This window comes from Notolepis coatsorum, assembly GCF_963971535.1.
Source record: "Notolepis coatsorum genome assembly, chromosome: 11".
Lineage (NCBI taxonomy): Eukaryota > Metazoa > Chordata > Actinopteri > Aulopiformes > Paralepididae > Notolepis > Notolepis coatsorum.
The window spans coordinates 110869173-110892584 of NC_140175.1; the positions used below are offsets into that span (position 1 = coordinate 110869173).

The 23412-nt window shown below is 42.4% G+C and overlaps 2 protein-coding genes across 3 annotated transcripts in view; one reads left to right on the top strand and one right to left on the bottom strand.

The window, feature by feature from the left end:
* fktn (fukutin) overlaps positions 1-3004 on the bottom strand; it is a 62900-nt gene extending 59896 nt beyond the window's left edge. The window contains exons 1-3 of one of the 2 annotated variants that reach the window (XM_084324317.1): positions 2758-3004; positions 1760-1816; positions 1138-1335 (exon numbers count right to left, since the gene is read on the bottom strand). In XM_084324317.1, coding sequence (XP_084180443.1) covers positions 1138-1335; positions 1760-1816; positions 2758-2859 — 357 coding nt within the window. In that variant the 5' untranslated portion in view covers positions 2860-3004. Of the gene's footprint in view, positions 1-1137; positions 1339-1759; positions 1817-2757 lie in introns of both variants that reach the window. The other variant, XM_084324316.1, reaches the window with a different exon arrangement.
* A 6024-nt stretch (positions 3005-9028) lies between these two features.
* On the top strand, positions 9029-17631 carry srp19 (signal recognition particle 19). Its single transcript, XM_084324210.1, has 5 exons — positions 9029-9170; positions 9544-9619; positions 10189-10260; positions 14748-14856; positions 16150-17631. The coding sequence occupies exons 1-5, from the start codon at positions 9133-9135 to the stop codon at positions 16278-16280; spliced, it is 426 nt and encodes a 141-aa protein (XP_084180336.1). The 5' UTR covers positions 9029-9132; the 3' UTR covers positions 16281-17631.
* The last annotated feature ends 5781 nt before the right edge of the window (positions 17632-23412 follow it).

The window sequence follows — 23412 nt, forward strand, 5'->3', positions numbered from 1 at the left end:
ACGAGCTAATCAAATTCCTCATATGTGTAAACTACTTGGCAATAAAGACCTTTCTGATTCTGATCAAAATCATTAAAAAAGGTGCTATAGAATAGATAACATTCAGCCACTAGATGTCACACTAGAGCACCAGCATGTCATTTATCCAATCTGGTGCATTCCACGTGGAGAAATGGGAAGTAGGGAGGGGATACATGCTTGCAACATGTAAACAATAGGGATGTCCCGATCCGATCACGTGATCGGGGACGAAAATATCAGGGCCCGATCGGGGCCGAAAATATCTGGATTATTTTTTTTATTATAAGTTTTTTTATTTAACAAACATGACCATGTTCACGTCTTAAACTCATACTGAGGCCTTAGCTTTGGTTTTAAATTGCATATCATCATTCATTTATTTATTGTCACACAGAGCAGAAGAATTTTGCCAAAACAAACGCATTTCCTTTGATTTAATTATACATCAAATGATTTATGTCAAGGATTGCAATGCCTCGCTTGAATGAAGTTAACTTTTCACCTGGATAACGTCAACATTCAGGGTGAATGTAATGTGAGAAATTGGGATACAAAAAAATATATATATATCGGTATCGGCAGATACTCAAAATCACATGATCGGGATCGGATCGGGAGCAAAAAATGTGATCGGGACATCCCAATATTTATTTTGACGGTCTGCAATTTCTTTTTTTTTTCTGATAAATTAATGAATCAATATTGTTTTGGGGGAGGGAGAAGAAATACTTTTATTTTGCACCTTTCCAAAAGCTCTGTATGTAAAAAAATAAAATAAAGATTACTCTACATAAAAATGTTATCTATAGAACCTTTAAATATAAACAAACTGGGCGCCCAAGTGGCGACCCATGTAACGCGATGCGTCGCGAAGCAGCCAACCCGGGTTCGATTCCCGGACCCGGCGTCCTTTGCCGAATGTCTTCCCCCCCGCTCTGTCTCCCGTTCTTCCTCCCTTCCTCCCTCCCTCCCTCCCTCTCTCTCTCTCTCTCTACCGGACTGCCCGGTAGAACAAACAAATAAAAATCTACCAAAAACATAATTAAGAAAAATAAATATATATAAACAAACAAACTAATACTAGTTCTCTAACAGGGGCATGACAATCGTCCTTACGTCGTACTTCCAGAGGTTGGCCAGCAGGGCGAAGGAGGTGACGGGTCGTCCGGTACACAGGAAGGTGCAGTGGGGCTCGCGCACCTGGCTGTCCTTCTGCAGCAAGGCATCCTGGGACAGCAGGGCCAGGCTGGCGGTGTCGGCCAGGAACACCGGCATGTTGTAGTGCTGGACCACACTCAGGAACTTCTTCACCGTCTGCTGCCGGATCAGGAACGCCAGGGAGCATCGATGGATCAGGAACGACACACACATTTTCAGATTTGATATGAATTGGGAATTTGATGTCAAGATTCAATTAGATTTTTTAAATCGTTGCGCATTGAAATGTAATTCATACTCCAGAATTGACTAATCATTTATTAGATCTAAACGGATATCTAAAACGGATACCTCGTGTAGACGACAATCGCGAAAGATTCAACACGGGGAAAAGAACGAGAATAATATTACATTTCTATACACTGTACATGTGTATGTACATGTTTCCCTAAAATTCTTCATTCCGTATTGAGAACGTTACACCCCTAAGGTATAGAGAGGACATTGCCATTCAAATGAAAGCCTCAATATTCAGCGCATTCTTTGACCTGCTAAGAGCAGGTGGAACTGGTTAACTTACCCATTGGACATCGCTGGCAGTCAGGTGGCCGGTTCGACCCAGAATATGTGGCCCAGCCTAGAAGGAAACAAGACAGATAAGTGAGAGAAACCAAAGCAGAATCTCCTTTACTCACAAAGAGCATCTAATCTACCCGTGTGGGGGAAAACCCAACAGCACCTGCCATGATGCAGTGGAGATACAGAGATGCAGTAGATACAGTAGAGATGCAGTGGAGATGAGGTAGAGATGAGGTAGAGTAGAGATGAGGTAGAGATGCAGTAGAGATGAGGTAGAGATGAGGTAGAGTAGAGATGAGGTAGAGATGCAGTAGAGATGAGGTAGAGATGAGGTAGAGATGGTGACAGTAGAGATGCAGTAGAGATGGTGACAGTAGAGATGCAGTAGAGATGCAGACAGTAGAGATGCAGACAGTAGAGATGGTGACAGTAGAGATGCAGTAGAGATGGTGACAGTAGAGATGCAGTAGAGATGCAGACAGTAGAGATGCAGACAGTAGAGATGAGGTAGAGATGAGGTAGAGATGCAGTAGAGATGAGGTAGAGATGCAGACAGTAGAGATGCAGTAGAGATGAGGTAGAGATGCAGTAGAGATGAGGTAGAGAGAGATGCAGTAGAGATGCAGACAGTAGAGATGCAGTAGAGATGCAGACAGTAGAGATGCAGTAGAGATGAGGTAGAGATGCAGTAGAGATGAGGTAGAGATGCGGTAGTGATGAGGTAGAGATGCGGTAGAGATGCAGACAGTAGAGATGCAGTAGCGATGAGGTAGAGATGCAGTAGAGATGAGGTAGAGATGCGGTAGAGATGCAGACAGTAGAGATGCAGTAGAGATGAGGTAGAGATGCAGTAGAGATGCAGACAGTAGAGATGCAGTAGAGATGCAGACAGTAGAGATGAGGTAGAGATGCAGTAGAGATGAGGTAGAGATGCGGTAGAGATGCGGTGGAGATGAGGTAGAGATGAGGTAGAGATGCGGTGGAGATGGTGACACTCACCTTCGACACATACTGCCTGTAGTAGTAGAGTTGGAACAGCAGGAACACGGAGCTCGTCAGGATGAGGAGGGCCAGCACCGCTGTTTTATTGAGGCGAGGCATCCGTCCGTTTGCATCGGGCTCGTTTGTCTTCACTGGTCAGCAGCAGCAGAAGACACGGCTGTCAGGTGGCGGTCAACTCACCGTGTAGAAGAACGGAAACACCGCGTAGAAACAAACAGCGACGGTTCGAGCCCCGTTGCATTTCTCCTGCCTGTCGATAATAACGCCAACAATGCCGTAAAGCGCAGAATCAAAACAAACGAGAGCCCCGTGTGTCGTGACGAGCCCAAATAAGAAGTCCCGGTTATTGTTGTCAAAATAAAAGCACCTTTTTTTTAAGAATACTGTTTTGGAGTCTTAATTTTTATAGGACAGGCATATATAAGCATTATGCTTCAGTCTGTACCTTTTCAGTCACTGTAAAATCAAATATTGTTAAATGATGGTGTATTATATATTGTATATTGTGTGAGATGATGACTGAATAAACTACTACTACTACTGTTGAACAGTAATCCAGAACAATTTTATTGCGCTGTAAAATATATATATTTTTTAATCTATTCTACAATTTTATTGCACTGCACTATTGCACTATTTTACTCTGTCTATTTTATCTTGCTCCTTTTATTATTGTCTATTTAAAACTGAATCAAACCATAAACAAGGTGGCCTGTTGGGATGTTAGATCCTAATGTAAAAACTTGAACAAGTGAAGGAGTACATGTACCTTGGAAGCTGGATCAGTGAAGGTGGAAGAGCTAACATGGACATTAAGAGAATAACCGGAATTGCAAAGGGCGCATTCTGGAACCATAAAGAATTATTGAGAAGAAACATAAGTTGGAAAACGAAGACCAGGATTTTGGAAACGTATGTTATGTCAGTTTTTTCATACGGAGCAGAAGCATGGACGCTGAATGAAGAGGCAAAGAGGATGATAGACTCTTTTGAAATGTGGACACTGAGGAAGATGCTGAAGATAACATGGAAGGATAAGATCAAGAATGAGGAGGTACTGAGAAGAGCGGATATGCAAGGAGGACAGCTGCTGGAGAGGTTGAAAAAGAGAAAGATGGAGTTGTGCGGGCATGTTCTGAGAGGATCCAGCGGGGAGATGTTCAAGAAGGTGGTGATGGGGAAGGTGGATGGAAAGAGAGGAAGTGGAAGACCAAGAAGAGGCTGGGTAGACGATGTCTGTGATTGGAGTGGAGTGAGAGGCGGAGTCACGGAGTTGGAGAGAAGAAGTGGGGACAGAATGGGTTGGAGAGTGATAGGCCACCTTCGGAACGAAGAAGCCACCTAATGATGATGAATGTGAAACACTGTGATTTTATGTCTGCACTTTATGTGCTCATTTTATGCCTTATGTCTTTTTTCTGTTTGAGCTGCAGTTTCTGTATGAAAGGTGCTATACAAATAAAGTTTATTATTATTATTATTATTATTACCAGCCGAACGCACAATTGGAGGGGGGCTTCCCACTCTCCAGAACATTTACAACAAGCGGTGCATGGGTAAGGCTAAGATAATTATCAAAGACTCCAGCCACCCAAACAACTGCCTCTTTGAACTGCTGCGGTCAGGCAAGCGATACCGGAGTCTCATGGCAAGCACAGAAAGACTCAGAAGAAGCTTCTATCCCCAGGCCATCAGGATGCTCAACGAACAATAACACTATGTAACAACCATCAAATGCACTCACAGCACACACATCCACACGCACACTCACTTTAAACAAACAACTCACTGCAGCACCCACTTTACACACTTTAGAACACCTAAACACACTTTATATTTATTGGTAAAGAATTTGCACTACAACCCATACCTCATTACACCTTACTGTAAATTGTACCTAAAATGTACCTCATCCCATTTCTGCTTTGCACTATATTGTATAGTATATTGTATGGTAACCCAGTTACCTCTACTCTGCATTGAACATTGTAATATGTACATACTGAACACTTGTGTCTACGTACGTGACTTCTATTTTTTACTTGCTATACTTATTTTATTTTATAGCCATCTATTTGTCTAGCACAGTCTCTGGAGCGTAACAGAAAGAAGCATTTTGTATAAAAGTATTCTGTACTTCTGTATGACAACTGAGGGTCGAAACCATGACGACCATCCCGACGCGGGATTTAAACATCTCGACGCCCGATAGCCGGCTAGCCAGCGGAGCTAACGGCGAAAACATCCAGGAACAAAGTCCTTTGTTGTACCAGCACGGCGTGGGTCCCGACCCCCCCCTCCCCCCTTCCCACCCACGTCAACAAAGCCCCCTCAACCGGCAACCCCACGGACAAATCGCCTGATAAACTAGCCAACCTAGCCAGGCTGGCTATGTTTACCAGCCCAGGAGAACAAAAGGTTGCCGCCAGAAAAGACAGGACAAAGGACTCCCCCTCCCCACACACCAACACACAGACCTCACGGAGACAACAACAAAGCCCCCCCCCCCTCCCTCCCCCACAGCAGCACCAGAAGACCATTACCTGGAACTCGAAGACATCAATAACACAGCTAATAAAAACGGACTACACATCTTTCACCTTAATGTAAACAGCATTAAGCATAAGCTGGACGAATTAAGAAACCTGTTTATGAGCGGTAAGGTAGACATAATATGCTTTACTGAAACTAAACTTGATCCATCTGTAACAGACCCTGAAATAGAAATAGAGAACTATACTATAGTCCGTAATGACAGAAACCAGTATGGAGGTGGTGTTTGTATGTACATACATAAGGACACCAAATTCATTACCCGTACTGACCTTCATCATGAGACAATTGAAACCGTATGGGTGGAAATTTTATTTGAAAGGGCAAAATCTGTTCTAGTCGGCACAATATACAGACCGCCAGATCAAACTGGCTTTTATGATACTCTGGATGTGTGCTTAGCTGGAGCTGAGGATGCGGAAAAAATTCTTATTGGGGATTGGAACACGGATATGCAACAAAAAAATGCACCCGTCTTCAAATCCTTCAATAGGTTTTGTGATCTGCACGGCCTCAGCCAACTAATCACCCAACCCACAAGGATATGTGAATCAACTCAGACTACCATTGACCTCATACTGACCTCTGACAAGTCCAAGATCTCCAGTAAAGGGGTTATAGCATGCGGGTTAAGTGATCATTACATGATATTCTGTACCCGCAAAAAGCTAAAACTAAAGGCTGGCTGTCACAAAACAGTCACATCTAGAGACCTCAAAACCTACTCTAGTGAGGCCTTTAACCTTGAACTGGAGAGTCTGGACTGGTCAGATGAACTCAATGGTACACTGGTTGAAGAAACTTGGCTTGGCTTCAAAACCAAATTTTCATCAATACTAAACAAAATGGCCCCCCTAAGAACCACCAGGGTAAAAAATCGCGCTGAGCCATGGATGCACACTGAAATACTGACCGCTATGAAAGCCAGAGACAAAAAATGCTCTGAGTTTCGTAAAAGTCAGTCAAAGCTTACCAAAAGCACGAGCAGTGAACTCCAAGACCACGTGACTGAACTCAAACTAGAAAGAAACAGACTAAGAAATGACGTAAACTCCATGATCAAAACTGCAAAAAAAGATTTCATCAATGACAAAACCGAGGAAAACAAAAATAAACCACGTGAACTTTGGAAATTACTCAACAATCAACTAGGCTGCAGTAAAAAACTCAAAACCAGGTTCTCAAACATAAACATAAAGACGGACAACACGCTCATCACAGACAAGCTGGATGTAGCCAATTACTTAAACACTTTCTTCACAAACATAGCCACAACACTGGTAAACAAACTACCCTCCCACTCAGGGCAGTATGGGGTAGAACACATAGTAGCATACTACATGAACCTAGGCGTCCACAAAGACGACTTCAAACTGGAAATAGTAACTACAGATGAGGTACTCAAAAAACTGAGCGCCCTCCAACCAAACAAGGCCACTGGCCATGACAACATCCCCTCCAAATTCCTCAGAGACTCAGCAGCAGCCATCACCCCAGTCATCACACACATAATAAACCTCTCCATAAAACAGGGACACGTCCCCAAGGACTTCAAAATTGCGAGAGTAACACCCCTGCACAAAAAGGGCAGCAAATTAGACCCGGGTAACTACCGCCCTGTTTCTATCCTTACATCCATCTCAAAAGTCATGGAAAAAAATAGTATACGAACAGATCGAAAAGTACCTCGCGGAAAAAAATCTAATCTACGAATTCCAATCTGGCTTCAGAACATCCCACTCCACTGACACATGCCTTCTCTACTTGAACGACCACATCAAACAAGAGGTGGACGCGGGCAAATACTGCGGCATGGTCATGCTGGACCTACAAAAGGCCTTCGACACTGTCAATCACACCATTCTGATTGACAAGCTAAAAGCAATTGGTTTTGATAGTTTATCAGTGAGCTGGATACAATCCTACCTGGAGGGGAGGGAACAGATGGTGGAAGTAAACGGTACCCTATCCCCCCCCCTCACAGTGAGCTGTGGTGTTCCACAAGGAAGCATACTAGGACCGCTACTATTCCTAATTTATGCAAATGACATGTCGTCAGCTTGTGACTGCAACTTGTTCCTGTTTGCGGACGACTCAGCCCTGCTGGTCTCTGACAAGAACAAGTTACAGGTTGAAAAAGCCCTCAGCTCGGAACTAGGCAAAATCTGCATATGGCTCGCCGACAACAAACTATCATTACACATGGGCAAAACAGAGTCCATTCTCTTCGGTTCAAATAACAAACTCAGCAAGACCGACGGCTTCTCGGTTACAGTGGGTGACAATATTATCACAAGGAAAGATGAAATTACCTACCTGGGTTCCATCCTAGAGGCTAATCTTTCCTGTGACAAAATGGCATCCAATGTAATAAAAAAAGTCAACCAACGAACGCGATTCTTGTACCGGATCTCCTCTCTGGTAAACAAGAATACCCTGAAGACTCTAGCAGGAGCACTCATTCAAGGGTACTACGACTATGCTTGCACCTCATGGTACCAAAGCACCTCAAAGGCACTAAAAAACAAATTACAAACATCTCAAAACAAGCTAGTCAGACTACTACTTGACCTGACTCCTAGAACCCACCTCACCCCTGCCCACTTTGACAACCTAGGATGGCTTAGAGTAGACGACAGAGTACAGCAACTTGCAATGGGCCTGGTCTACAAGATACACTACGCGACCAAGGTACCCATGTACATGTCAAAATACTTCCCAAAGGTCAGTGAATACCACGATCACAACACCAGAGGGAGCTCCACAAATCATGTAAAACCCAGATTCGGCTCAAACAAGGGACTAAACACGTTTCGCAATTATGCCACATCAATGTGGAACGCCCTGCCTAAAGCTGTAAAGGAATGTGAATCACTACCCACCTTCAAAAACACTCTCAAAAAACACCTACGTGAGACTGCAATTCGAAACTGGCCCCTACAAATGTCCTAACCTAGTTGTACAGTAAATGACCAAGTAAGGCTTTGTCAACATTCCAATGTACAGTGTAAAATGTGTGTGTGTCCCCAACCCCCCCCCCCCCCCCCCCCCCCCCCCACCTCCAATGTACAGCCCTCACCCAACCCACCCAACCCCACCCCACCAACCTCCTCCAATGTACAGTTTCTACGCCAAATGTATATACACTCCTTTTCTGGACACTTTTGTATCACAAACAGTACTGTATTTGCAAATCTGATATGTCATAAATGTATAGATGTAGCAGTACTGTCTATCTGTATGTCATGTATGTCATATATGTTATGATGAATTGAAAATGGGGGACCCTGGTGTAAACAAGACGAAAGTCTTTCTCTGGTCTGCATCCCCTTAACAATTGTATGTATTGAGATGTACTGTACTGTACCCATTCTGCAATCTGTTAATAAACTTTTCAATCAATCAATCAATCAATCAACTAATAAAGAAACTTGAAACTTGAAACTATTATTATTATTATTATTATTATTATTATTATTATTATTATTATTATTATTATTATTATTATTATTATTATTATTATTATTATTATTATTATTATTATTATTATATTATTATTATTATTATTATTATTATGTAACTGGGGAGTGTGTTTTGTTCTTTTATTTTGAAGGCAAATAGAAAAAAGTGCGAGTAGTGTTATTGGTTTATTCTGGTCCAATTTGATACAAGGATTTGTGAACTTCCGCTATGGCTGACCAATCAGCAGAGTCCATCTCAGCAGTGCTCCTCGCTGTGTGACGTGTGTTGCTAGCTGCTAACCTGCTAACTAGCTGCTAACTAGCCACATTCTCTAAACATTTATAAAACAACACTGCGATGGCAAAACTAAGTGACAACCCGGCTGATAAGGAAAGGTAACATTGAGTTAAAAGTGATGTCCCGTGAAACATTTGTCTTAAGTATTATAATGGAACAAGTTCTGGTCCATTCTCCGAGTTAGCTCAAGTGGCTAACTTGATGTAATAACGTTAGCTCAAATGAGAATAGAATAAGTACTTTATTAATTCAGCACCACAGAGATCGCTCACGATAAACATTTAGGTAGTCAAAAATAAGAATACACAGTCATGGATATACATTCTAAAATATACAGTATATATACAAGAATGGTTTTTGGGATTAGAAGAAGGGCTTCTCATCCCACAGATGGCCTGCTGCTGCTCTAGCCCTGTTCAACATCAGGTACTGTACTAAGAACAATGTTGTCTTTACCATTCTCTGTTGCAGATTCATCTGTATCTACCCAGTTTATGTCAACAGCAAGAGGACTCTGGCAGAGGGTAGAAGGATACCTTCTGAAAAGGTACATGCCAAACTACACAAGTGTGTGTGTGTGTATGAGTGAGTGCACGCATCGGTTGGATGGAAAGGTTGTGAGTCATGACACACAATTCCTTCAACAGTCCTTTATGAATATTACTGTGCTGTTTGTTTTATTTTTTCCCACATCGCCCAGTCCAACATTGTGTGTGCCTCCTCTCTCTCTCTCTCTCTCTCTCTCTCTGAACACTTTTGTATCACAAACAGTACTGTATTTGCAAATCTGATATGTCATAAATGTATAGATGTAGCAGTACTGTCTATCTGTATGTCATGTATGTCATATATGTTATGATGAATTGAAAATGGGGGACCCTGGTGGAAACAAGACGAAAGTCTTTCTCTGGTCTGCATCCCCTTAACAATTGTATGTATTGAGATGTACTGTACTGTACCCATTCTGCAATCTGTTAATAAACTTTTCAATCAATCAATCAATCAATCAATCAATCAATCTCTCTCTCTCTCTCTCTCTAATTTGTATTTCTCATCTTTCCCTCTCTCTATCCCTTCCTCTCTTCTTTGTTCTCTCCCTCCCTCTTCTCTCTCCAGGCTGTAGAGAACCCAACCTGTGTTGAGATCAAGGATGTGTTGACAGCAGCTGGAGCCAACGTGTTAGTGGAGGTAATGATGGTGACTGTAACTAATAGTAATGAATGTAGTGGACTAGCCTACCACGACTGTCATCACACAATGACCGTGTTTGGCGGGGTCCCAATACCAAGAGGGGCTCTTTTGTTTTACATTACATATTGCATTACAGGCTTTACAGATTGTACTTTTAAGTCAAGTCTTTTTTACTTTAAAACCTTCTTTGATAGCATATAAATTGATGCTGTTTTCTAGAGCCAGAAACATTGAATATGATGGTTTACATATATCTAACCATAAGTGAAGTGAAGTCACTGAATATAAATATCTTGGTGTGTGGCTCGATGAGAAATTTCTATCGCGGTAGAAATAAATATTAGATCAACGCAAGCTTTCATATATAGTGTCCTTACTTGGTCTCTGAAGTAATGCAAAAATAATCCAATTATCTCATCGCCATTCCAGTTATCCACAGCGATCCTGTCTCCGACGTTGTTGGGCATTGCTTTTCAACGGGCGGGCGGAGTCAGTAGTCCAAACCATCTCTACAAGCGTGTCTTTTGCCGGAGTGTTTAGGACCCGCCCCCACGCCGCAGCTCGTTAGAGAAAAGAAACTAACGGGGTGCAATAATGGCCGAATGTGTTAAGAGGGCAGTATAAGACCGTCTGCCAGCTCAGACACACTCGGAACAGTATGCACAAGGTGCCCCGCTGAATTATGAATGGCAATAGCGAATAAAATAAATACCATGAGAAAAACGTAGATCTACGTTTCCGGCACTCAACGATCGGGCGACAGAAAATTAGTTCTACGTTTTCGGCAACCAAATGGTTAAGGTCCCCCGAGTTTTCTTGTAACAGGGTAAATCTGCATTTTGCTATGATGCCCCTCTAGCTCATGGAATTAACTCCCAACAGTCCTTAACACTTTGCCGCCCAACCACGAGTTAACTCGGGTTTCAGTGCCATGCGTTGAGGACCAGAGCCACGAGTTAACTCTGGTTTCGGTGCCATGCGTTGAGGACCAGAGCCACGAGTTAACTCGGGTTTCGGTGCCATGCGTTGAGGACCAGAGCCACGAGTTAACTCGTGGCAAGTTATTATTGTTTTATTCCATATTAATAAACGGATCAAGATCCCCGATCGACTCTGCAGATTTACCCGCCTCCTTTAAATCGGCGACATGCAATACCGGCCAGATCCTCTTAGGGGCGCCATCGCTCCACTGCAGTATCATTGTGGGCGAGTGGATCATTTTTTTTACTGTCTATGGGCGTTTCATATGAGCCTGGATCCCAAGCGAACATCCTCCACCGTTGATCACGTTTCGAAGCGCAGATTTCAGCCTGGAATAATGGGATTTATGATCAGCCAATGGACATATCGATCTACCAGATGCCGATGAATAATGGGGAAATGCTGCCGGCTATCACATGGGCTGACGGTAAGACATTATTAACCCAAATTACAGCCGGATCAGACAGTTGTAAAACGCAAGCGATCGATCAGTGAATGTGGCTACTTGAACGCACACTGTATTGCTAATCAATAATACTAATCGGCGGCCCCCGCCGCCCCCATTTCATCCATAGATGCTCTGTAATAGTCCGGATGCTAAGCAGTTTGTTTTATTTCATTCGTATATATACAACAGAAATGCCGTTCGATATAACGTGACTAGCCTTTAGCCCTATAAATAGCTTTCCAGAAAAAATACGAGACAAACTGCGATAAAGCTTATATTCACGACGCTATAAAATGACAACCAACCGATGGATCTTTATTTTCTTTAAGCCATTATGAAGGCACGGTTTATGCACTCAAGTGACAATGAGAATGGACAGATAGCAATACTATAAAGTATATATATAGCTATCCAAAAGTACATCGGTTTGTTTACAAAGCGTGGTCCTCCAGCCACATATTAGATGGCTAGGGCCGGTCGTCAATGTGTTCAAGTCTGAGGTCCTCCCCTCTTTAAAACCTTGATCTCCAACCATTGTCAATCAAGTTGCACATGTTTTAATTGATTTGTTATGCTTACGTTTGCCTCGCCTTGTTGTTATGATTTTATAAGCCTTTTTTGTGTGCTTATTTCTGTATGTACACTTGACGTGATTGTAAATTAGGGAAACCTCAGTTGCCTTTTGAGTTTAAATAAAGGTTTGAAATGGGCGTCTGAGTGGCGCAGTGGGCAAGGCGCTCGCCACTAACGCAGGAGGATACTGCTATCGAGCCCAGCTCTCTGCATTGCTACCGGCTTGGCCGGCCGTCATATTAACACAATTGGCTGTTAGAGGGTGGGAAAGCCGGTGGGTGGGGATTGGTGAAAAGATGCGACGGCTGCCTCCTTGTGTACCGGAGGGGACACGTGATTCAAGGCTTCTGTCCTCACTACAGCAGACCTGTGGGAGGCATAGTCTAGCAACGTTCAAGACAGGGGAGGGAAGAATTGGAAATACGAAATTGGGATGGGAGAAAAATAGAAAATAAGAGAAAAAGTGGATAAAAAAAAATGTATTGAAATTAAAATGAGATAGTTGTTATGAGTAACCAGGGAGTTAGCGAACATCTCTGACTTTTTCTTTTTTTACATTAAACGGTTCGCAAAAGGTCATTGAAGTGCTTAAAGTGCTTGATTTTACCAAAAAAGGTCAAGGCCTGGAATTCCTTAAACAGCCAATTTTTTAACAAGGTGCTTAACACTTTCAGTGCCCAGCAGGGGGCGCACATTTAGTGCTTGAATGCCCACCATCTACTTCAATGTTAGCATTAATATCGCCTAATCTATGTTTTAAATTATGGCTATGTGTCTAATCTGCCCGTCGCTTATCAATGACTCATTTTCCAGTCAACATTGTCGAAGCGGATTGTTTTTTTATCGGTTCATTTCCGTTTTATAGCATTTTGAAAAGCCCTCGTTTTCAAGGGGGGGAAAAAGAATCCGTGATAAACGCCCTGTACTGTAATATTCTAGAACGTTGTCATTTTTCGGCCTATTTATTAATAGTTTTCAAATAAACGCTAGATTATCGATAGTATATATGTATGTATGCACGCTGGTGCCGCGAGCTGAAAATCGATTCTCTTATTTCCTGATCGCTCGCACAGTCAAACAGCCATATCACATATAGGGGAAAAGCTTATATCTCCGTGAAAACAGGTCTGATTATCCTAAGACTGGTAAAATAGATTCCTTACCTGAGATCAGATGGTATCCAAATGGATTATTCCAATTCCTGATCGCCATTCCAAAAATCTATCCTTTTATTGATCCAACGCGTATACTGTAAAACACATATGTGACGGGGTCCTTCTCCTCTCCCCTCCAAACTCACACAAATTATGGCGTAGTCGGAAAAATGATCTTGGTGTTGTTTTATTTGCCGGCCATCCACGGTGCAGAGGTGACATTAGTTTACAAAAATTGACAATCGAAATAACAAAAATTACACTATACTACCTGGAATATCAAATGAGTTCCACAATAACTTCATTTGATAAACAGACAAACAAAACTCTTACGGCACTTCCCTAAGTTACCTTCATTGTAACAGAGCAGGGCAAGAACCCAAAACCTTGGGCACGCAGCCCTCATGACACCTGGACTCCTCCCCCTCCACAGGTGCCACACATAATTAATTAACAAGACTAAACAGGTGCTACACATCAAATGAATTGCCGTTTCCTACACACATTATATAAAAACAACCTCCAACACCAATAACCTCACAACCCAATAAATAAATACACACAACCCAATAATTAAATATATGTACACAACACAACACAATAAATAAATATATGTATGAATGGATATATGAATGTATGTATAAATGCATGTATGCTTAGATTAATGGATATGTATGCATGTTTGATTATGTATGAATGTATATGATGAGTGAATGTTGTGTGCGTGCGTGCTGCCCCGGCGTCAGTGACAGACCCACTCTGTCACAACATATTACACGCTGTGCTGAGGGTCCACAATGAATCTGATCGGCTCCGGTTACATGCGTGAGAAGTAAAATGTGGATTCCGGAGTTTTTTTTTCTCATACATTTTCATTGAGTCCAATCCAAAAGGGTGCATTACCATCTGGGAGACGATAGGGGGCGCTTTTTTCACATCTGAGCGCCTGGTGGGGCTGGTTTACCAACGGTAGACTCTGTTGATGAAATATGAATTCAGATCGCTAATAAAAAAAATATCTCGTGATGGGCATTCAAAGTGTTAAAAAGTCCTTGAAATTCAAATCAAATTTTTCTGAATCAAGAAATCTATTTTATTTTTATTTTTTTTAAGTAACTAATTGTCAGAAATTGGTTTTAAGCCATAAATATTGGATCAGATAATTCTTTTTATATAAAAAAAAAACGGCATTTAAAAGTGAATTGTATCCCTGTTTTAAATGAAAAATAGTGCTTGGAAAAGTACTTGAAAGTCTTCGAATTTCATTTTGCAATGTCTGGGAACCCTGCAGTTGAGATGTGGTAACTTAACGTGTGTGTTTTCTTCAGAACAAGCAGCACCCCAGGGAATGGAACAGAGACGTGGCGTTCAGAGGCAGGGTGCGAATCCAACTGAAACAGGAGGACGGGACGCTCTGCTCGGACAAGTTCACCTCCAGTAAGAACCCACACTCGGTTGTTGTTGTGATATTACTGTCCAGACGGAGCTCGTTGGCAGTGGTGCCCCATTCCACCATTTCGTTACTATGTACTGCTACAAATCTTTTTTCCAAATTTTTCTTATTCTCCTTTTCTCCGATTTTTCTCTGTTTTCTCCCCGTCCCAATTTAGTCGTTGTGCCAATTCCCCCCTCCCCTTTGTTGTGCGCATGTTCTCCTACTGGTCGGTACAAGGGAACCCTAAAGTATCCGCACGCTTCCTCCGACACGTGCGGCGACAGCCAGTGACTATTTTTTCACTGGCTGCGAGGACTCTCATTGGTGAAGTGTAACGCATGGGAGGTCACGCTGCCTTCATCAAGTCCTGCCTCCGCTGAGCAAGCGCCCAGACCTGACCTGTAGGCGTCGCTGTCCACAACGCCAGATCCCCACCCACGGCTTCCCTCCCCCTAACCCAGCCAAACGAGTTAGTATGACGATCAGCCCAAGCCAAGGCAATGCTGACTCCGGGAGTCGAAACTGCTACTAATTCTGTTACGTTTACACCGAATCTCTAAAAACGGAGACCTTGAAGAATCCATAGAGGCCAGTCATGTCATGATGGCTCACCGGTAAAAGGGGGTTAGATATTGATCCAAAGTCAAGCTAAACTTTGATGGGGGGTCAAGGCCACCTCTTGACCACGCGTCTCAATACATCAGCCGATGTAACGATATCGGAATTCTATAAATCCAGTATTGATGGGGCCCTAGCACTGTGTATTCAGGTTCTAGTACTGTGTATTCAGGTTCTAGTACTGTGTATTGGTTAACCATCTGTAGTGAAAGCGTTAACCTTCTGTAGTGAAAGGTTAACCTTCTGTAGTGTGGTAGTGAAAGGTTAACCGTCTGTAGTGAAAGGTTAACCTTCTGTAGTGTGGTAGTGAAAGGGTTAACCGTCTGTAGTGTGGTAGTGAAAAGTTAACCTTCTGTAGTGGTAGTGAAAGGGTTAACCGTCTGTAGTGAAAGGTTAACCTTCTGTAGTGTGGTAGTTAAAGGTTAACCGTCTGTAGTGTGGTAGTGAAAGGTTAACCGTCTGTAGTGTGGTAGTGAAAGGTTAACCTTCTGTAGTGAAAGGTTAACCTTCTGTAGTGTGGTAGTGAAAGGTTAACCGTCTGTAGTGTGGTAGTGAAAGGTTAACCGTCTGTAGTGTGGTAGTGAAAGGGTTAACCGTCTGTAGTGTGGTAGTGAAAAGGTTAAAGTAAAAACATTCAAGTGATTAAACCCACTCCTCTTCTCTCATCACCCCGTCAGGAAAAGACCTGATGCTCTACGCGGCCGAGATGATTCCCAAGCTGAAGACTCGCACCCAGAAGGGCAGCGGCGCAGAGGGCGGCGCTCAGCAGAGCGAAGGCGGAAAGAAAAACAAGAAGAAGAAGAAGTAGACTCCTCCTCTTCCTGTCGGTGGGGAGGAGGGTTTGTCTCGTGACTCTTCCCTACTCTCTAATCTGACCTCAATAACAACCAGCTCTACCACTGCATATTGTTTTGAGTTCGAGCCGTGCGTTTGGTCTGGGTCAAGTCGGTACCGACCAGGGTACGGAATTGTTAAATTTCACTGTTACGTCACTGTCACTGTGACAATGGTGAAATAGGGTAATAAGCGGGTTGGGGCTAAAAGGTTTCATTAAATGCCCTCATAATTGGGATTATAGGTGCAAAAATGCCTTTGTTAAATCTTTTTTTTTTTAAAGTTAAATAAATATAGAAGTACCACAGTTTGGTGGCTGGGTGGCGCAGCGGACTAAGCGCCTCCGGCTTGGCCGGCCGTCATACTGGCTCAATTGGCAGAGTCAGCGGGAGGGAAGCCGGTGGGGTGGTATTCTGGTCGTTGTAAACAGCGACTCCTACAGGTCGGTCAGGGCGCCTGCACAGCGAGGGAGGGAGATGGTGAGGGTAGTGTGAGCCTCCCACACGTTACACCTCACCAATGAGAGTCCACGCTGGCAGGTGAAAAGAGGCTGCTGGCTGTCTCCTATGTCTCGGAGGAAGCATGTGATATACTTCAGGGCTCCCTAGACCAACCAGTGGGGGGCACATGCGAGCAACGGCCAGGAAGGGGAGGGGGGAATTGGCATAACGACTAAATTGGGATGGGAGGAAAATACAGAAAAACAGGAGGAGAAAAAGTGGATAAAAAAAAGAAGTACCACAGTTTACTGTCACCCATTCAGTCTGCAAACTCTCACATTGCTGTTAACCCTTTCACTACCACACTACAGACGGTTAACCGTATGTAGTGTGGCAGTGAAAGGGTTAACCTTATGTAGTGTGGTTGCGAAAGGGTTAACCCTTTGTCGTGTGGCAGTGAAAGGGTTAACCTTCTGTATTGTCGCAGTGAAAGGGTTAACCCTTTGGTAGTGTGGTAGTGAAAGGGTTAAGTGTTGATGAAAGTGCCTCATAGATGAGTTAGAAAACGTGAACGTAGTCGGGTCATTTTTTTATATGTTATTTCCAGTGTTAATACAGTAGAAATACAAATGTTCTGAGTACAGAACGGCTGAAGTGGCGGGGGGGGGGATGTTTTTGTTTCAGTGATAGTCAACACAATATGGCTGCTCTGTACTGTCATCAGATAAATATATTTTATTGGTTATAAATTTGGTCACATGAGATTCAGTCATTTCCATCAACTCATCTCAGTTCCAGATTCGACTGCTACTCCATGTGTCTACGTATGCATTATTTGAATAAATAAGTTTGTCAGAGAAATTTGTCAAATATCTTCCTTGCTTTCCATCGTGGCAGTAAGACTCATGTCGACTTCTTCAGACATTAAGCACCCCCCACAGCCCAAAATGGAATGACCCCCCCCCCCCCCCCCCCAAAAATAAAGATAAAAAAATTTATTTCTATTTATCTTTTTGCATTCTGGGGGGTAGTCGACTATCGGAAAATGTCTGCCAATCAAAGTCGACTATACAAATCCTTAGTCGGGGACAGGCCTACTGGATACTATCTAAATAGGATGGAACATTTTTCATTAGTAAAGTGAAAAAAGGACATACTAAAGGAGCTTTCTACATGAACAGTTATTCAGCAGTCAGTGTTTTAAATAGCCCACGTATACTCTCAAACTGCTGTACTTTATTATAAATCATTGTCAAGTTTTTCCATTTTCAGATAATTTTAAACACATTTGGGGCGCCCGAGTGGCGAACCACGTAATGCGCTGCGTCGCAACACGGCCATCCGACTCCCGGACCCGCAACCTTTGCCGAATGTCTTCCCCCCGTCTATCTCCCACTCTTCCTCTCTCTCTCTCTCTCTCTCTCTCTACCGGATTGCCCGGTAGTAAAAAAAATAAAAAATACAAATCTACCAAAAACAATCTATAAAAACACATTTTACTTTCTTGTAGACTAGATTTTCCATTTTTAACAACTTTATTTTTAATCAATTATGAGATAAATATAGGCTTAATCACATCCTTTAGCTTAATGGATTCAAAATGTAGGCTACTCTGTGTTCTTATAATGTGGACATTCAATCAATCAAACTTTAATACAGACTCATTTGTTTGTTTATTGTTATTCGCACTTACAAACATACATTCTGGAGTAAAATAAGCAAAAGAAGAACAGTTAAAATGTGCAGGGCTTATATAAGCGACCTCCCCTCTCAAACCTATATAGGATAACCACACAAAAGAAAATCCCCCCCGGTGAGCTCCAGTAGCTCACCGCGTACCTCGAGCGCTATTTCGGCGCCGGGGACAACCGTGCTCGTCACGGATCTGGGGTTAGCGAGTTCGATTCCCGGACTGCAGCCGTATCTTTCTCAGAGTGTCTTCCCCCCATCTGTACCCATTCAAACCTGTTTCTGTCGGTCATTCTTGACCAGAGAAAATGCGATAAATGCAAAAAAGAGCCAGCGGAATGGCCAAAGTTAAAAAAAAAAAAAAAAAAAAACACATTATGCACAAACACATGCGCATATCCCTCTCTCATACACACAGATACATACAATACAGCATTATACAACTATTATAACAGACTCATGGTCCAGATAAAACAAATAAAACATACACAACCTATATAAAATTATATATATATATTATATAAAACAGGCAAAAATAACATCACTTATACACATCAACGTCCCACAAATAGACCGCTGTGCCAATGTCTCCACACCTAATGTCCGTTAAAACCAGAATGATCTCATTTCCAGAGTCATTTAGCCGACAGATGAATTCTTACATAAGATTTCTTAAGACAGCTTGAAAGGTATTGACACGTGCAGCCACGGACATTTCACTTGCACTACACCATCTAGGTCTTTTGAGTAATATTCTCATGACATCATTATAAGCTACCTGAAGTCTCCGCAAACTTGCTTTTTTGTAGCTTGACCACAAGTGTGCAGTATAAAGTGGTGTACAATATGCTCTGAACAGAGACACTTTCACTCCATCTGTACACATACTAAACCTGCGTGCAGAGTGTTCGCTTGTGCATACATGATTGATTGAAGATTTTATTAACAGATTGCAGAATGGGTACAATACAGTACGGCTCAATAAACACAATTGTTAAGGGGATGCAGACCAGAGAAAGACTTTCGTCTTGTTTACATCAGGGTCCCCCATTTTCAATTCATCATAACATACATGACATACAGATAGACAGTACTGTTACATCCAGACATTTATGACATACCAGATCTACAAATATACAGTACTGTTTAAGAGTACAACGCCTGTCATATAGACCCTGGCGTTGGAAACTCTGATTAATAGACAGAGTTTCTAAGAAGAGAGTATATACATTTGAGGGGGAAGAAACTGTACATTGGAGGCGGTTGGGTAGGTGGGGAAACTGTACATTGGAGGGGGTTGGGTAGGTGGGGTGGGGAAAACTGTACATTGGAGGGGGTTGGGTTTGGACAGTTACAGGGGCCAGTTTCGAATTGCAGCCTCCCGTAGGTGCTCTAGCTGTTTTGAAGGTGGGTAGTGATTCACATTCCTTTACAGCTTTAGGTAGGGCGTTCCACATTGATGTGGCATAATTGCGAAACGTGTTTAGTCCCTTGTTTGAGCCGAATCTGGGTTTAACATGATTTGTGGAACTCCCTCTGGTGTTGTGGTCGTGGTATTCACTGACCTTTGGGAAGTATTTTGACATGTACATGGGTACCCAGGCCTGGACTGGCCATCTGGCATACCAGGCATTTGCCCGGCTGTGGTACACGACTGAGAGGGGGCTGTGGTACATGACTGAGAGGGGGCTGGTACATGACTGAGAGGGGGCTGGTATACAGGACTGAGAGGGGGGCTGGTATACATGACTGAGAGGGGGCTGGCTGGTACCATGTATTGTGCATCATTGTAGGTCAAACCATTAAAAAGTTAATTTCCACAGCAGCCATTTTGGATTTTGGTCTCTCACAAATTTCCCCCGCCTTTTAAAAAAATACGCCCTGGCTAAATTTGTTTATTAACCCTCCTAGATGACAAATCCATTGAGAAACGAAGTGCCACAGATGACCCAACTACTAGGTCCATATAGTATCATCATAATATTGTTTAAAAAATCATTAGGATAAGGGTTCCCTCCCTTGATAAAGATGCATGAAAAGGCTGTATAATATACAACACCTGTAGCTCAACTGCAAAAACTGCGTTTTTGATTAGATTAGATTTGTATTTGGAAGTTAAAAACACATCATAAAAACAAATTATCTTGACCAATTTGTATTCCTGAGGATATCACCTAAAAGCATTCATTAAAACACTTATTTCCAAGGTGGTCCTCGATGGAAGACATAAAAACACAGCACATATAGCCTACTCAACTGCAAACTCAAAACTTATGTATTAGCCTACAGGGAAAAACGCATTCACAACAGGCAGCAAAGTTTATTTTCATGGTATGGTAATAAGGTAACTATTAGGATATATATGGTATGGATTACTTACTCTTATAACTTATTACTATCTGTGTAATCTCTAGTCTCCACCTACACAAATTGTTTTTGTGCTGTCCATTGATCATGCACCTTCACATGGTAGGCACATTAACTGTAGGTCAAACTCGCCAAACAAACAAGGACACCATTGATTTAATTGCCATATAAATCACATACAAAGATCTAACTATTTCTCCTCTCTGAACATGAATATAAAACAAGGTGATCTATTAACTGTGTAAACCTTATGCAATATTCATTGATATTTGAATACTTGAAATCTGTATGAACTGAGTAGTTAGTATCAAATGAAATAAGATGGAACAGCTACATGCATTAATTGAATAAACAACTATTTGCTCATTACCAGTATGGTATTGTTTAAATTGTACAGCTTTTTGCACATCTTTGTCAGGAAATTCCAACAATTCTGGACCTGAATGTACCAGTTAATTGTAATCATCTCTCTCTCCTTATGTCTAGTCAAGCCAGGTTGTGGAGGAGAGACAGGGAGGAACAGATTATAGACTACTTTGCCCATCGTGAGCCTGCTATGATGCAGATGTTTTTACATCACCACCCAAAACAAGATTCAGCCAAGAGTGAGTGAGTACACTTGTCCATGGCACTTACTACCCAGCTTTGTAGTGGTTTGGGGAATAGTACAGTAGGTATGCATATTTAAGGGGACCGCAAGGATGGTGTACTGGTGGGTGGTGTCCGACCGATTATGGTGGGCCAGTCTGTGCCAAAAATGCCAGGGCCGATTTTTGGTCCCAGTCCAGCCCTGTGGGTACCTTAGTGGTGTAGTGTATCTTGTAGACCAGGCCCATTGCAAGTTGCTGTACTCCGTCTTCTACTCTAAGCCATCCTAGGTTGTCAAAGTGGGCAGGGGTGAGGTGGGTTTGAGGAGTGAGGTTAAGCAGTAGTCTGACTAGCTTGTTTTGTGATGTTTGTAGTCTTGTTTTTAGTCCCTTTGAGGTGCTTTGGTACCATGAGGTGCAGGCATAGTCGTAGTACCCTTGAATGAGTGCTCCTGCTAGAGTCTTCAGGGTATTCTTGTTTACCAGAGAGGAGATCCGGTACAATAATCTTGTTCGTTGGTTGACTTTTTTGATTACATTGGTTGCCATTTTGTCACAGGAAAGATTAGCCTCTAGGATGGAAGCCAGGTAGGTAATTTCACCTTTCCTTGTGACAATATTGTCACCCACTGTAACTGAGAAGCCGTCGGTCTTGCTGACTTTGTTATTTGATCCGAAGAGAATGGACTCTGTTTTGCCCATGTGTAATGATAGTTTGTTATCAGTGAGCCAGGTGCAGATTCTGCCTAGTTCAGAGCGGAGGGTTTTTTCAACCTGTAACTTGTTCTTGTCAGAGACCAGCAGGGCTGAGTCGTCCACGAACAGGTTGCAGTCACAGGCTGACAACATGTCATTTGCATAAATTAGGAACAGTAATGGTCCTAAAATGCTTCCTTGTGGAACCACTGGGAGGGGGGATAGGGTACCGTTTACCTCCACCATCTGTTCTCTCCCCTCCAGGTAGGATTGCATCCAGCTCACTGATTGTCAATCAGAATGGAGTGATTGACAGCATTGCCTGTATATATCATCATCTGTCATTTGTTCTGTAATAAAACATTGTTTCATAGCTTGTTTGAGATCAGATCAGGTCAGATCAGATCAAACTAATATTAGTTCTTGGTTTTCATACCTCAAGTCTATCCAGTTTTCTGGCATCTCTTTATCTAACAGGTGTTGAAAGGTGCATGTGTCAATCAAACAGATAAACCAACAAGCAGGAACAATGCTGGCCTTTCCCCCCCACACACACTACATATCAGCATGGTGAGAACATCATCACCTGTGTGTGTGTGTGCCTGTGTGCCAGGTCTCCCAAGAAGCTATTTAAAGCTTTTGGAGGGAGCCTGATCACAAACCAAGGCCTCGGCTCCAAATATGGACAACATACAACATGCTTAGGCTTACACACCTACCTACTTACATACATAAATAAATACAGACAACAATATTCCCAAGTTTGGTTACTATTTAGAGATATGATTTGAGCAATTTCTTTCAGTGATTTTTGACTGTTTCAGACTCTCGTCGAGCTCGTTCCAGTTCTGCGGGCCCCTGCACGCTATACTTAGGCTGGGACATTAGAGCTTTCTCTCTTACAAAAGATAAGATGCTTATTCCTAGTGTTATGAATGTGCAGGGGACGGCAGACTGGGTCAGCTCAGACAGTCTGTGATTCATGTTATACACAACTTGATACACCATTGAAGCATTTTGGTGGACATTAAAATCAGCAAGCCTCAGGAAACCAAAGCGATGGAATAGAGGACGTGTGGGCGTATTAAACCCGGACCATGACACTACTCGTAGTATTTTCTTTTGCTTGTCCACAATACAAGGAAACAGTAGCCTATATTTATATATATATAGATAGAGGCATTACCATTGAATAGGAAAGATCCTTATAACATATCTGAATGAAACTTTACACGTTTAATTTGGTTGCGTAGTATGATTTAGTAACAGTCGTATTTTGTTCTTAACATCCTAAGAATTTGCTAATATTTCAGGAAAGGTTAGAACA